The 16,963-nt window shown below is 37.7% G+C and overlaps 1 protein-coding gene across 1 annotated transcript in view; it reads left to right on the plus strand.

The window, feature by feature from the left end:
• The first annotated feature begins 509 nt into the window (after positions 1-509).
• EEFSEC (eukaryotic elongation factor, selenocysteine-tRNA specific) overlaps positions 510-16,963 on the plus strand; it is a 177,016-nt gene continuing 160,562 nt past the window's right edge. Inside the window, exon 1 of the mRNA XM_070738392.1 lies at positions 510-1,292. Coding sequence (XP_070594493.1) covers positions 983-1,292 — 310 coding nt within the window. The 5' untranslated portion in view covers positions 510-982. The remainder of the gene's footprint in view (positions 1,293-16,963) is intronic.

Raw genomic sequence — 16,963 nt, forward strand, 5'->3', positions numbered from 1 at the left:
TGTTGATTAGCATGTCATTAATCAACAGATGATTTTTGTATTTGTACAAATGGGAAATCCATCAGTTAAAAAAGACAGTTTGCACTTACGCAAACTGATGGAATCAGAAACTGGGGTTACATGTTTCTATTCTCTTTCTTTAAGTTAATCTCATTTTCTTTTATGTACACTGAGAGCATATGCACCAAAGACAAATTCCTTGTCTGTCCAATCACACTTGGCCAACAAAGAATTCTATTTTTAATGAGCCAATCAAAGTAACACTCAATTTTTATTGTATGCTTTTCTTGGTATTTCCTTAAGCACTGCCCCAAAGTTTATTGAAATGTGTGAATAAATATGAGGAAGTATATACAGTATACTGCTCAAAAAAAAAAAAGGGAACACTCAAAGAACACATCCTAGATCTGAATGAATGAAATATTCTCATTGAATACTTTGTTCTGTACAAAGTTGAATGTGTACAACAGCATGTGAAATTGATTGTCAATCAGTGTTGCTTCCTAAGTGGACAGTTTGATTTCACAGAAGTTTGATTTACTTGGAGTTATATTGCATTGTTTAAGTGTTCCCTTTATTTTTTTCTTGAGCAGTATAGTTGTATGAATATAGGTATTTTTTCCAAAATGCATTTTATAAGAGATCTGTGGAGATTCTCAGTCTATGCAGGTCATGGTTGTCCCAGTGGGACATTTTAGAAGAACGTTATGGATAGTGTCTTGGAATATTTAGGTGTGCCTTTAGTTTCGTAGACAAAGTAAGGGTATAGTCGAGTTTTATTTGGAAGCCAAAGAGGCTTTGGCAACACCAGGCACAATTTCAGGCTTTCCTTGTGCCTCTCGCTGACTTCGTGAAAGAGCTTTTCCCCTGCGCCTGCCGCTTGGCTGGAACTGCTTTAACGCGGAGCGTGTTGCCGCGGGGGTGCTGTTGGGAAACGGACCAGTTTGGAAGCGAAGCGAGCAGAGTGAGCGAGGAAGCCTCTATGGCCGGTGCGAGCGCCACTTCTGCTGCCCCCGGGTCGGGCGACCCTCGCCGCCTGAATGTCAACGTGGGCGTCCTGGGCCATATCGACAGCGGCAAGACCGCCTTAGCCCGGGCTCTCAGCACCATCGGCTCCACGGCCGCTTTCGACCGGGCGCCGCAGAGCCGAGCTCGGGGCATCACCCTGGACCTGGGCTTCTCTTGTCTCTGCACCGAGCTGCCTCCGCACCTGGGGCCCGAGTCTGGGCTGCTCCAGCTGACCCTGGTGGACTGCCCGGGACACGCCTCCCTTATCCGTACCATTATCGGAGGTAAGGAATTGGGAGGCCGGCGAAATGGTGCACCGTCGGGTCAGGGATGTAGGCAGCGCTGCGTTTGTCCTGCTTGAACTCACTTACCATCTACTTTACTCTCGCCGAGAGATTGAAGGATTTATCACCCCCCCCCCCCAGGAAGAATGAGTAAAAAAATAGCAATAGCATTTAGACTTATATTTATATACCGCTTCACAGTGCTTTACAGCCCTCTCTAAAGCGGTTTACAGAAAGTAAGCATGTTGCCCCCAACAATCTGGGTCCTCATTTTACCCACCTTGGAAGGATGGAGATTAAGTCAACCTTGAGCCTACTGAGATTCGATCTGCCAAAACTGCTGGCAGCCGGTGATCAGCAGAAGTAGCTTGCAGTACTGCTCTCTAACCACTGCACCATTGAAGCTCTAAAAATAACTAACCACCGGCCTGATGGTAGTGGTCAAACTGCTGGATAGGAGACCCAGCCTTTAGCCCACCTTAAGCCATAGGATTTGTTTGGACAAACAACCCCCCCCCACACACACACTCAGCCCAGGGAAGATGATGTGGGCAGGTATAGGTCTTGTACTGCCCTTAGATTTAAGTCCACACAAAACTTATTAAATATTCTTGGGTTCATGCTCACAAACTGGATGTCCAATGGTTTGTATGGTGCTTTCCAAAAAAGAAAGTGTTAACAAATTCTTGGAAAGGAGGGTCAATTATTTTTACAAGAATCAAATATGTTTTCCCTGGACTTCTCAAGAGTGATTTGATCCAACAGACTCAGCCATTTAGTTGCATCAGAGAGCAAGCGAAAGAGAATTGGTGGCAACAGGGTTTTTTAATGGCTATTCAGAAAAAGAGCACTCTTTCTCATTCACTTGATAGTATTTTTACTCTGGCAAGCATTGGGATATGCTTTTGGTGGATGAAAAAGTGTGAATGATATAAATGTGAGAGACTTAAATCTCCAGAGGATTCTCTTTGAATTGTGATGATGGTCAGACACACTATATTAGTGAACCGTCCCAGCAGGGACTCCAGTTCCTCTGTTGACTAAGCAGCATTGCTTTTGTAGGAAAAAGACTTCTATCCTATCCTAAGTGTGTTTATTTTAGAAGTGGATAAATTTAATAGAAACTACTCCATGTACAATCTTATTAAATACTGTCTTGAGTTTAGAAATAACCAGAGCAGGTCTACAGTCTAGCATTTTGCATGTGGGCAGTCTGAGAGTCACATGTTATCTCCCATCTGAAGTATTTTCCTGCATCCACTAGTGCCAAGGAAGGTGGGCAGGATATGCCATCTCTTCCTCCCCACTAATGGCATGGGAATTTCAGGTGCTAAGGCAACATACATTCTGGAGGCCCAAATCCATCAGCAGCTCTTTTTTTGTCCAGGTTGAAAAAGTGTTGAGATCAGTTCACAATGTATCATCCTGCTGCAACATGAAAGGATTGATGGATTAGTATAGTAATCCCACTTTGGCATTAGAAAAATAGAAGGAATTGAGCATGCTCTTTGTAGAATATGCCTGACTCCCTTCCAAAGGTATAAATAGGAAACAAGTGACCAAAATATTAGGGATTTTTTTCTTGCACTATTTTTCTCAAATGTTGTTTTATATTACAATGTAATTCTCTCTATCTCCTGTTTTCATGCTTTTGTTTTGAATTCCCTTTTGAAATTTTGTGATACTGTCCTGAATCATTTTTGCAATTGGATGATTTATAAATAGGATAAATATATGACAGGGCAATACGAATTTGCTCCATACCACAATTTGGATCTGAATTTCTGAGAGTCTGCTGCAATTTCCATATTTTCATGTTTCTACAATATATTGATTGTGTGATTATGTTGGTTCATTTATTTTTAACCATTATTTAAAGAAATATTGGAAAAATGGACATAAACCTTTAAATAAATACACATCTTTCAAACACACAATCCACATGTATTACTGTTCAGTGAACAAAGTCAATGGAGATTACAACACATAGACTTTAAATGTTTCTTTACACATTTCCGACAATTGTTATGTTGCAGTCTCTTCTTTATTGCAAAGTCCAGGTAGCTTGTAGCATTTGAAATTAATTTCACTAATTTTTACACATTTAAATTCATGGCATAAAGCAGCTTTTTATAATAGGTTACTAAAAATATTTAATCATTCTAAAATTGTAAACTGTATTTTTAATTTCTGGATTTTGGAAAATCAGCAGACTTACTTATTTCCTTGTTGAAATATTTTATTAAAAGTAAAAACTATTAAATTAATAGTTTTCAGGATTTTGCCTTGCTTACATAACTTTTTTTAAAGTAATAAAATATGAACATTTACATTATAAGTAATATGTTGACACTTCAGTTGTGATATGATTGTGGATCAAATATTAAAGAAGGATTTTAAAAATCAGCTTTGAGTACTTGAAAACTACTTTGAGAAAGGCAGGGTACAAATGAAAGAAATATTAATAAATAATTATATTTATTTTATATCAGATTCAGAAAAGTTCTGTATTTATCAGACCAATGTATAGGTAGTCCCCAGATAAAGAATGAGTAATTGCTCAATCTAAGTAAAAAAATTATGTAAATCAGAACAGGTTATTTAGTCAAATGTCTGTGTTGAGTTCCAATTTGTTTGACAGATATTTTTTCAATATATAAAAAGTATACTTTGCTGTAAAATTGAGATCAACAATACTTTTGGACTATAATCCAGCTGTACAGTTGAAAATAGTTCTTCTACTATCAAACTGGAATTGCAAAAATTCCAGAAAGAAAGAACAAGGATATAGAGACCTCGGTTTGAATAATTTCCTAAAAAGACCCTGGAAATATGAGTGCTTGTGTTAAAATTACTTCAGTTAAAATTAAATCTCATGTTTAGTCCCAACTGAATTAAATTCACATAATTCATCTCTCACCTAAATCTGACTCAAAACAACAAATGGTGTTCTTTCTTAGGGCAATGAACCTCTGAAGCTGCACAATGCTTTTATGAACTGCTGAAAACCGTTGAAAATAGGCTGCATATTAAAACTGCATGCATTGCTCCATGATACCCATGAAAGCCACCATTGAGTGGCTTCAGCAGTTCATCAGTTTGAGGAAGGAGAATGCCATCCGCCATTTTGGTTTGGAACATGTTGCTGGTCAGCCGGTCAGCCATGTTGGAACATGTTGCTGGTCAGCCTTCTTGTAATATGCCTTGTTCATAAGTTCTGACATTCTTAACCTCCAAATTACCCGTATGTTGAGGAAACCTTTTTTGATTTATATTTCTTGAAATATGGATAGTTGTTGTTACTTCACTGTTGGAAAATCTATTTAAATATTACTGTTTTTAATTTTTAAGTTAATGGAGTTACACTTTTAGTCCTTATCATGATATCTAGATTGTTATTACACCTATAAAACTAAAGATTTCTGGACTAAATTAATTTTTGCACATGTTTCTAATAATATTTTTATATTTAAGACCCAGACTTGTTTAAGATAGTAGTTTCTTTGTTTACACGTGATTAAAAGCTCCGGTTTTCAAAATAATGTTGTCTCTAGATACCATTATTCCATTATGCTGGGCAGTACCTGACCTTGCAGATAACTTTTCAAGATATCAGAAAGATACTTCCTTAGGGATAAAACTTTAGCTTTAAATAAATGCAGAATATTTGAACAAAATTGAAGAGAAATGGAAGATGGAAGTCATATTTCATTCTCCATGCCTGCATTTTTCTTAGAGACTTTGCCCTTGAAATAAAGCATATCATGCATTAAATCAAAATAATTTTTTTACTTATATGCTGGAATAGAGAATGTACAGATATATTCCATCCCTGACATTTTGAAGAGGTTGGGTGGTAAGATTAAGTTTGCAGTCGTTTGATTTACATGTTAAATTTTAGCCTCCGCTTCTGTTTCCATTGCATTTCTGTCCCAGAGTTTTTGTTTTGATTTTTTGGGATGCACTTCAGAATGGCCAGTGCTAAAATACATTATTCAAGGACAGCTGTCAAGGTGAGGCTTTTTAGACAGTTCAGTTTTCAGAATTATTCTATAAATGTCTGCAAAATGTCTATATTTCCAATTAACCCTGAGTGGGTTTTGCTAGAGTTCATTGATAGGGAAAGCCTGCTGAGAGGTTATACAAGTTAATCTTTCAGAAGAAATTCAATCCCCTATTTTACTTTAAGACCACTCTGTGTAGCAAAGTAGTTTAACAAGTAGCAGATTTTTTACTTGCTGATAGTTAATTTCATGCCCTACAAAGGGTCAGCACACTAATATAGAAGAACATGATTACTTCACCTTAGATTCCCCCCTCTGCCCCCCACACACAGAGCACTAGCTGCTGAACTCTTTGTTTTAAGCTTTCTGTTTTTAAGATGCTGTTTATCTAGCTGACTTTGAGCAAACTTTTGTAAGCCCGTTCTGTTATGTCTCTCCAGTTTATTTTTATGGAAGTAAAAACAAAAAGTGAATTCTTAACAATATTCTATTCAGAATCTGGCTTGACACTGATTGTCTGAACTCAGGGGAGGATCATAGACAAATGTGTAGTGTTGTAATTCCTTAAACTTGTCTGTACCTTTGACCTTTTTACTCTTGACCGTAGCTTCGTTGTCACCATTTGTCCCTGCAGTTCTTTTCAAAGGCTGTTGGCTGCAAATGTCTGTTTCTACTTTGTTGCTATGTTCTTTTAAGGAAGGGTATTAATTTATACCTGCTATACTGAAAGGGCCAAGACTTTTGAACTATTGCATGGAGTTGGGGGAAAGGAAGTGGGTAGTGAATATAACAATAGCGAGCTTTGCTGTTTTTATTACTGAAATGAGCATCTTGGAAGGACAAAGAGTTAAAATTGATGAGAAAATTGAATTTAAGGTTACCATAGAAGATCCCCCCTCTTCAATTGATTATTGTTGTGTTATCCCTGTCATTGTTTTTTAAAATTTTATTGTTGGCTTACATCTCATATTTAATTTTTAATTTGGTAGTGAAAGAGTGAGAAATTTTCCTACTATAAGCATCATGAAAACAAGACTATTGTCTATTTTGTTAGCCTTCAGGATACCCTAGAGTACTACAATCACTCACCCCAAAATATGTTTTAGAAAAAGATACTTTCTTGGGGAAATTATTTTTAAAAAATATTCTATTATCTCTGTAATATTTTGCAGTGATTTGGAGGAATTTATTTGAAATGAGCTCATATGGTTTTTATTACATAGCCATGTATATATAGAACCTGAGATGCTGTTTGCCTCTTGATCATTGTTATGCAGAATATGTGATATTCAGAGAATTTGTGGTGGTCATATTCTTAACACATTACCCACTTTTTGCATGTGCATTTTTGCTGGGTTGCTTTGTTTCTAACTCAGTCTTTGTGATATTAAAGTGGAAAACAAAATTGGATAGCCGGCAGGAAGAAAGTAGCCGGCAAGAGCAGGGTAAAACATATTTTCTATTCTTCCACATGACGGAAGTTGCAACCTCCAGTTCAGTCCTTTTTGTAATGAAGGACTTTGACCTTCCAAGAAAATAAACTAAACTTAGAGCCCAGTTGGATTTAATCTTAAAAGTAAACATTTTGGGTTAGCTCTGTGCTGCAATTTCAAGCAAACTGACTTTTGAGTAAAGCTGGTTACACATTCTGTCTGTCTCAACTGAGCTCTGTCTCCACTGAGCTGTTGAGACTTACTGTAGGCAGGCAGTCCTTAGGTGTGTTTCCAGTTAATCACTCTTCTGTTGGATCAGAAACTTTTTGTGAAGTATTTTATTGTTTTTAATTTGTAAAGCTGTTTCCCTTCCCTATTTAACATTTATCTTTGAAAATTTGACAAGATCCTCTGCTGGAAATTCTAGTGCACAAGAGGGCAGTGTTTGCTTGCAAAGCAAGATCTTTATGATAAACACATGTAGTGAGAGATCATGAATTTGAATTTGGACAAAATAAAATTTAGAATCTGAATAACCTGGAGTCCAGTCATGAATTTCTATTTTTCTTTTCATTGATTTTTAAAATTACCTTATTGGATTAAATGAAAAAGTGTGTCAACACTTCGTCCGACTAACTTTCTTTCATTTTAGGCTTGTCTGAAATATACATCTTTCTTTTTCTTGGGGAAAAAAACCTCTTAAAAAGTTTGATTAAAGTATACTGCTCAAAAAAATAAAGGGAACACTCAAATAACACATCCTAGATCTGAATGAATGAAATATTCTCATTGAATATTTCATTTGTACAACTATTCCATTTGCAAAACAGTATGTGAAATTGATTGTCAATCAGGGTTGCTTCTTAAGTGGGCAGTTTGATTTCACAGAAGTTTGATTTACTTGGAGTTATATTTTGTTATTTAAGTGTTCCCTTTATTTTTTTGAGCAGTGCATATACAATAAACATTTTACGTTATATTAAAAGCTATTCATTTAGAAAAAACAAAAACTATTCCACTGGTTCAATGAAAAGGAAGAATTTTTATTAAATATTGAGAAGAACATCCTAATGATCACCTGCTAAGCATGTAACCTTCAAATATGTTTCCATTGACAAGGGTTAGTGAATTTAGAATCAAATTTCCTTTTTATGATACAGTTTACATTCTCAGTTGAATACTTTTCCAAAACTTTAATTGTTGCATAGAGTTTGCACAATAAAAAACCCTATTAATTTTGTGCCATCCTGCCAACTGCATGACAGCAGCATCCTTAATGGGCTGTTTGATTATTTTACATAGTGCCGACTCAGAGTAAGTTCAGCCTCTTTTCCCTGGGATGATGGTGGTGGCGGCTTGAGATTTCATGATCATTTTGTCCTAGGACAGGCTTATCCTAGGTCAGTGATGACAAACCTTTTTTCCCTCGGGTGCCAAAAGAGAGTTGGCGAGCGCTATCACGCATGCGCGAGTACCCACACCCATAATTCAATGTCTGAGGAAGGCAAGAACAGCTTTCCCCGCCCCCTGGAGGCCTCTTTCCCAACTTCTGGTGGGCCCAGTAGGCTAGTGTTTCGCTCTCCCCAGGCTCCAAAGGCTTCCCTGGAGCCTGGGGAGGGTAAAAATGCTCTCCCCCAGTCCCCTCGAGGCTCCTTGGAAGCCAAAAGCATCCTCCCAGTGCCTCTGTGAGCCAAAAATCAGCTGGATGGCACACATGTGCACATTGGAGCTGAACTAGGGCAACAGCTTGGGTGCCAGCAGATATGGCTCCAAATGCCACCTATGGCACCCGTGCCATAGGTTTGCCATCACTGTCCTAGGTCATCGCTGGTTCAATTCACATGATTGGCACTTTTAGATCTGGTGTTTAATTCAGAGCAGATGTGTCACAATCTGCTTCAAGGAAATTTTTCTGCTAGACCATTGTAGTCAACAAATCACTTCTTTGTGATGGACTTAACTAAAGCTACCAACCTTTGCAAAGGAGGCGGACCCAGTAAGATGGTGTGCCACAAATACCTGATGGATTTAAAAATAATTCTGATGGCATTCATGGAGTTTCCCAGAGATCTGAAAGGTGATTCTGTTAGGGGTCTTTTAACTTCTGGAATATGGACAACTAGGATGCTCAACAGATTAACCCTCAAGCAACCTCTTTTAACTCACTGATCCCTAATTTATTGAGAGGTTCTGTGATATGAAGTGACTCTTGAACAGGAGTGAATATGAATGTGAATGTGAATAGGAGTGAATAGTGAATGTGACTAGACACAAATAAGAATCCAGATTTGAGCCTATTCTTTGGCAATAAGGAAGGCGATGTGAAATTATTTCACCTTTGTTGCATCTGTGGATAGAGGTGTTGGACACAGATGCACTTTGATAATTTTTCCTCTAATCGTTGTCCTATGAAGGGCTTGGTTATGAGTTTTCTCTATAGGAGCCCCCCCCCCCCTCATTTGTAATGGTATGAGGAAAACCCTTAGGAGACAGGGTGAAAGAATGTTGTCTAGGAAATGGTCAGATAAAAGAGGGTATATCAGCAGCTGGATAGTGGGAAAAGCATGGCTCAGAAGGGACCCTCCCTAATTTCTCAGGATGAAACGGGAGACTTGCACTTTCACACTTGCCACATTTTTTTAATGTAGCCTTACAATAAAGTAGAATTACTCTTAGAATTAAACAGAATTAGTGTGTCCTGTCTAGTCTACCTGATAAGGGCAATCTTGCATGTCTTATACTCCATTCCAAAGACAAGGACAAGGATTTCAGTAATGGCCTTACTTCCCTTCCAGTTCACCTGCATTGGCACCCAAAAAACAAGAAGGAGAGGTAGCAACTATTCTGAAGGAAAAGGAGAGCAACCCCCCATACAGTGTTCATGTTTGCAAAGACTTGAACAGTATGACAATTTAGAGTCCACTCCGACTCATCTCAAAGTGGTCAGAAAAGTTTAATATTTAACAGATTTCTGTATAAGATAGAACAAGTTTGAAATATACAAACTTGGTTAACTGTGCAGCAGTTTTTTCCAGTTTCATGAATGATGTATTTTCAGGAATTTTAGTCAAGTATGTGATAGTGTACTTAGATGACATGTTGATTTATTCAAAAATAACCCCAATCCTTCTATATCAGATATGTATTACAAAAAATATGGAACAACTAATTCTTTTCCAAACTGGGAAAATGTGCATTTGACCTGTCTCAGTTAGACTACAGAATCTCCATAGAAGGCATACAGATGGATGTAGCAAAAGTAGAGGTTATTCCATCATGGAACAAACACACACACAAAAGTGATAATATGAAAGAGGTAGCGCTTTCCGGGCTTTGCTAACTTTTACAAGAAATTCATCTCTAATAATTCCTAAGTATGAGCTGGTAACTCTTGTTTGACCCAAGAGAAATTGCATTTCAAGTGTTAATTTGCCCTGTGAACCTGGGGGTGGTGGGAGTAATGAGCCTAAAGGGTTTTATTACATTTACATGTTATCCATCTCACTAATAAGGCGATTCTTACACATAGTAAAGTAAATAGAAAAACAACTAAATTTTAAAATTTTGTATTATTATTATTATTATTATTATTATTATTATTATTATTATTATTTATTTATTAGATTTGTATGCCGCCCCTCTCCGTAGACTGTGTAAAAAATTAGAATCAAAGAGAGGGATAGCACAGAAATGAGATCTGTTTACCCCAACAACTACCTTCAGCAGTGAGCGCCTCCCCTTGGGGCCCTTAGTTAACTGGCAAAACCAAGTTTTAATACCTTTCAGGAAGACAAAAGGATAGGAACAGTTTCAACCTACAGAGCTCTGAATACAGCAGAGAAGCCTCTCCTGTTTGAGCCCACCTGTTGGAATTCCTTAGCAGATGGGGTCTTCAGGAGGCCCCTTCTGCTTGAGTTAGTGGGGCAGGCTAGTCCAATTGGGGTGAGATGACTCCTCAGAAATCTTGGTAAAGGTATATGGCTGTGACGGCAAATCTATGGTATGGAACATATGGAAGTCATATCTGGGGGAACGTGCGGCATTGCCCTATGTCAGCTCCAGCACACGTGTGCGCTGGCCAGCTTATTTTCAGTCCTCCAGAGGGCTGCAGGGAGGTCATTTTTGCCTTCCCCAGGCTTCAGGAAAGCCTCCAGAACCTGTGGATGGTTCAGAAATGAACTTCCAGTTGGGCCATTGGGCCATTTTTCACCAGCCACAGGCTCTGGAGGCTTTCCTGAAGCTTGGGGAAAGCGAAAATGACCTCCCCGCCCTCCGGAAGCCCAAAATCAGATGGAATCCACAGGCTCTGATGGCTTCAGTGAACACTATGCTCATGCTGGGAGGGGGCAGTGTGGGTAGTTGTGCACACGTGTGGGAGAGGACATTGTATTATGGGCGTGGGCACATGCACGAGTGCTATTTTCTGCACGTGTGCCCTTTTGACACCCGAGCAAAAAAGCTTCACCATCGTTGGTATATTGGGAGACGCTGCCTAGGAAATGGTCAGGTAAGAGAAAGCATAGTCTATAGCTGGATAGTGGGTAGAACAAGAGGCTCAGAAGGGACCCTCTGTAATTTGTCTGTAGGTTATAAAGGGGAACACGGGAGATTTGTACTTTCAGACTTGCAATTCCTTTAATGTAACCTTAAAATAAAGTAGAATTATCTCTTCATGTTTCTTATCCAGTCTACCTGGTAATGCTGAAACCTTGGGAATAGCTTGCCCTTGAGGCAAAAATAGCCCAAAGCTTTGTGGGCTTCTGGGGACAGCTGAAAACTAGGCTCTTCCAGAAGGGCTCCAGGGATTAATTATACCAGTGGTGCCTCATTTAATATATACAATAAATTCAACTTACTACATTTAACTTTAATTAAATCCAAACTTAATTGGATGACTGATTTAATTAGTATTACATCAAGTGGCATTTTATTTATATGTAAATTCTGGAAGCTGCCTAGAGTCCTTTTGGTTTCAGGTGATACATAAATCTCATAAATAAATAAACAAAACGATGAGTGTGAGTTATATACCCAGAGTAGCCCCATGGCGAGGTGGGTGGCAAATAAATTTAAATAAATAACAAATAAATACAATATAAAAATAATAAGTTGGGGAAAAAACTTCTGAGTGACACTGACTTTCTGCTTAGGCTTTTCTTGAGCCTATATCATCCTGTTTGTGCAATGTTGTATGAAGCACTGTTATAGGTACTGAACCACAAGCAGAAAAACCTGGGCTTAGGTCCACCATTGCCCATAAAGTTTCACCAGCTGACTTTGGGCCAGTCACTCCCTCTTATTTTTTTTTATTGCTCAAATGTTTACATATTGTATTTTTGTTATTGAGATGTTGTGAACCACCCCGAGTCCACAGAGAGGGGCAGCATATAAGTCCAACTAGTAAGTAAGTAAGTAAGTAAGTAAGTAAGTAAGTAAGTAAGTAAGTAAGTAAGTAAGTAAGTAAGTAAGTAAGTAAGTAAATTTGTAAGCCTTCCTCAATTGTCTGAACAACTTTTGGTGATTAGGAAATATTGAAACAATAACAAATAGAAAACTATAATAAATATGCAGAAACAATATAATGTAAGAAAATTCCAAGAATCAAGGAATAAAAAATAAAGTATCCGTGCAAAGTCACAAATAGCCCTACCCTAGGGCTGGTGAAAAATATTTTTAATGTCTTTCTTAAATGATAATAGCACTGAATATAATTGAGTGGTGCATCTAGCTCAGGGCCAGAGTATCTCCGAGACCGCCTTCTACCACATACCTCCCAGCAACTGGTAAGTGTCCACAGGGTTGGCCTCCTTCGGGTCTTGTCAGTTAAACAACGTTGGCTGGTGGGTCCGTGGGGGAGAGTCTTCTCTGTGGTGGCTCCAGCTCTCTGGAATCAGCTATCTCCTGAGATCCGTGCCACCCCCAATTTATTAGCCATCCAGAAAGCTGTAAAGACCTGGCTTTCCCAACAGGCCTGGGACCATTGACCTCGGGTGGATGATTATCCAGGTCGGCCCATGAATTTATGAATGACTGTAACTATTTTAAATTGTAACATTTTTTATATTGAGCTATACCTGATTTAGTTGTGAGCCGCCCTAAATCCCTGGGGAGTTGGGTGGCATAGAAATTTGATTAAGTAAGTAAGTAAGTAAGTAAGTAAGTAAGTAAGTAAGTAAGTAAGTAAGTAAGTAAATCTGTTATATAGATAAATAAGAGATTTTAAAACTTTCCTCATTCACAGTGGCTTTAGTGTTTCTGCAAAATTTTCACAGTGCTCCTAGGCCAAAGCAATAGCTGCATACTCAAACAGTGTGCTGAGGCATCCCAGGCTATCACAGAAATGCCAAGGAATATTTAACTACCGTATTTAACAAAACACTAACAGTCTATTAAATAGTAAAATATCCTGCAGCACTCGTTTGAGTTCACTTCGTAGTTTTGGGAACTGGGAAGATAAATATTACTAATTAATAATGATTCCAACTTATTTACTATGTTTTGGATATAAATAGTAAATACTGTAGTAGGGAAAAGGGAAAAGTGAGGGAAAGGGGGGGGAAGAAGAAAAAAAGGCATTGACTTGACTTCCGATTCCCTTTGATGCAGTAGAATAAATCAAACCTCAACTTTTTATTTTTGCATAATAGTATAAACTAGGCATTTCTCTAACAACAAATCTCTCTAATTGGTTAAAACCAAGTTTTGTTTTGTTTTCCCACTTCAAGCACAAAGTCCAGAAGTGGTTTCCAAGTAAAACCAAATAATAAAAATATTAGTAATTTTTTATTTGATCAAAACAACCAATTTAGCCATTTCTGCTAACTCCATCAATTTTTGCAGGCACTCATCCATGGTGATGAACAAGACCCTTCTCACAGTTAGTCCATTTAATGTTCACTGTGATCATAGTTTGGCAGACCTATGTAATAAGTTACAGAAGGAAATGAGTAGAATAGATAACAAAAGAAAGAAATTGGATAGCTAGAATGGCGGTACATAAAATTTATAAATAAATAATAAAATATGTAGATTGGACAACCTCAGATATATTGAAAAAGATGTGTATTATAGAGAATTTGTCCAAACTTTTAAAAAACTTTTTAGTTTTTACTTTTTCCAATCACATCTATTTGACCTGCCAGAATAAAGAGGTGAGGAATGTTAGAGGTTCCCACACCTAAGGAGTGGTGATCTATGTGTGGTGTTTTTTTCTTTGTGGAACATCATTCCTGTGGACATAAGTGGCTGCCATTTTGACACTCTTTTGCAATGCCCCGAAGACAAGGTTTTTCCTATGGTGGTGGTGGTGGGGAACCCCAAAGTGAGATGGAGCCCATCAAGTGGCTCATTGGATAGTTGTTGCCAGGGCAAATGGTGGAAGGTTACTACTTTTTTATTCTTGCATTGCTTGGAATCCCTGAAGAGTGAGTTGAGCAGGCATATAAATTTTCATTAAAAAACAAGCAAACAAACAAATGCCTTCTACCTTCTTATTCAATAGGATCTCAAAGTGGATTACAAAAATCCCAAATGCCATTAACTAAAGTAGAACAAAACTATTAAAAAACCATAATCATAATACTAACAGTAGCATAAAGATTGCAGAAATTTAAAAAGTAATGTATAGAAATCCATCTCTGTCGTCAGGCATGGGGGAATTGAATCATCTCCCCAGGTCTATATAGTTTATGCATGGTATGTTTGTGTGTATGTCTTGCTTTTTAAATAAGGGGTTATTAGTTACTTTTAAATATTAGATTTGTTGTACATTGTTTATTATTGCTGCGAGTCTATGAGTCTACGGAGAGGGGCGGCATACAAATCTAATGAATGAATGAATGAATGAATGAATGAATGAATGAATGAATGAATCAATCAATCAATCAATCAATCAATCAATCAGACTTGGGCATTTTACAGCCTGTGGGTAACATCTGGTCTTTCTGCTGTCTGTATTCAGACTGCAGCAGCCTTGGCAGTGGGCGAGGGTATCAGCAGTGAGAGGCAAGACAGCATCAGTGGTGGGTGGGTTGCATCACCAGGGACTAGAGTGGCATCAGTGGCAGGGGCAGGACAATAGCAATGGCCCTTCACTACAGTCCCAGTTTCTCATGGAACCCCTTGGAAAGATTAAGGTAATTGCCCATCCTGGTGTAGAAGTGAAAAGAATGAAAGCCAAAGTAGGAGTAAAAAAGAAAAATCTAGAAAAATGGAAAATGTGGAACAGCATGCCACAATCATGTTGTTAATTCAAACTCTGGCATTTCGTATTGCAACCTGTCGTATGTGAATGGAAAAAGTTTCCTTGGGGATTTCAGTGTACTGGCATAGCAAAAAAAGTACTGTACTTCAGATATTCAGGTTTGATGGTTTTATGATGAAATAACAGATTAAATTAAAGAGGCAGGATATAAACCAAGTTCAGTGATGTTTTAAAGAGCGAGACAATGTGATCATAGTTCTCAATTGTATATTTTTTGTTGATGGACATTAATTATACAGTATTACATAATAGTTTGTTAGCCACATATATCATATGAGAAATATTTATGACTAGTTTCTGAAACAGCATTAAAAGAGATAGGGAAACCTTTAAAGAAAATGCTTACAACTTCTTTAAGGTGACATGTGCCAGCAAAGATTTGCTTAATTCTATGTAATTTCCCTTTTGCCAGTTCTATGCACAATGTATCAATTTTCTAGAGAATTTTTTTATTATATACAGAAGATGTACATATTTGGAAATATATATTTAGTAAAATATTAATTTGGGCTGCAGTGCAAGCATATTTGTCTCTGAAATCTATGAAATTTTTACATTTAACTTGGTGTTGGATTATAACCCATAATATTTAATTCTGATAAAATGCCTACAGCAATTAATCATACATATATTCTCTGTTCAATTTTTCTAATTTCAGATAGATATAGGTGGCTTCCTACACAATAATTGATATTAAAAAGTTTGTGTGCAGTATTCTGTGAAGAATTTAATTGCCTTAGCATCCCAGTATCCTTAAATCACACATGCTGTAATATTTTTGTCATATTAATTAGCTCTGCCCTGTTAAGGCTATGAGAGACATTATTAGATTTCACAGGAGAAATTTTCAATTTTTTCCAAGAAAGTTGTAAATGATACTTTATCTTGATGTGCATATTATGCTTATTAGATTGATCTTTGAGAATATTAAGCATGATCCACAAAAATTATTTATTTTACAGCAGTTCTACAGAGACTGTAAAAATGTTTCATATTAAGCAGATTTAGATTTTTCTACACTGATTTCCAGACAGTAAGTTAAAATATTCTTTCAGGAAGAACTGAATGATTATGATAAAGAGGTTATTGAGCACATTACTGGAATACTTCCACCTATTTTTCCTTCTATCATAAATGCCCTTTCTTTGATTCATTTACAATAAAGTGTGAATTAGTAATTGGCTTACTACATTAAAAACAGGAGGAAACAGGAGGGAAAGATTACCAGCTTGGTCTAGTGGTTAAAGTTCCAGACTAGAACGCCATCACTCTTCTAAACAAATATTTCCCTCAACACTGTCAAACTTTTTACTAAGTCTGCACTTCTATTTCTACTAGTTTTTTCTCATCATTTCTAGCACCCATTTCCTCTCACTTAGGACTGTATGACTGTAACTTATTGCTTGTATCCTAAGATTTCTTCATTGTGTCAGGCCCAAAGTCATTATGTGAAGCCAAAGGTTGGCCTGACACAGTTTGGTAGTGATAGAGGAATAGGGGGGATTGAGATATATATATATATATATATATGCCACCACACATTCCTTTCTGCAGATGCCATAGTAACGAACACAGGAAGGAATCAGGAATCCTGCATAGGAGTGGTCCTCATGACTGCACTTGTGGGTGTGAGGATGTGATATGGGATTTTGACCCGGATGTAATCTAAGGGACTCAGAGTTGGAATTGTCAGCAAACCAAATAGCATCTGAGAAATAAATCACTTCCACGCCTGTGCTCACAGGGTAGGATTTATTAACAGCCATGTCTGGATTCGACTTGAATCACTCCAACTCTGAGTCCCTTCCTGTGTTCGTTATTATGGCATCTGCAGAAAGGAATGTGAGGTGACATATCTATCTATATATATCTCACTCACTCCCCCCCCACCCCCGTTCCTCTATCACTACCAAACCGTGTCAGGCCAACCTTTGGCTTCAACCTTTGACTTTGGGCCTGACACATTGCTTA

This window comes from Erythrolamprus reginae, chromosome 2 (genome assembly GCF_031021105.1).
Source record: "Erythrolamprus reginae isolate rEryReg1 chromosome 2, rEryReg1.hap1, whole genome shotgun sequence".
NCBI classification, from domain to species: domain Eukaryota; kingdom Metazoa; phylum Chordata; class Lepidosauria; order Squamata; family Dipsadidae; genus Erythrolamprus; species Erythrolamprus reginae.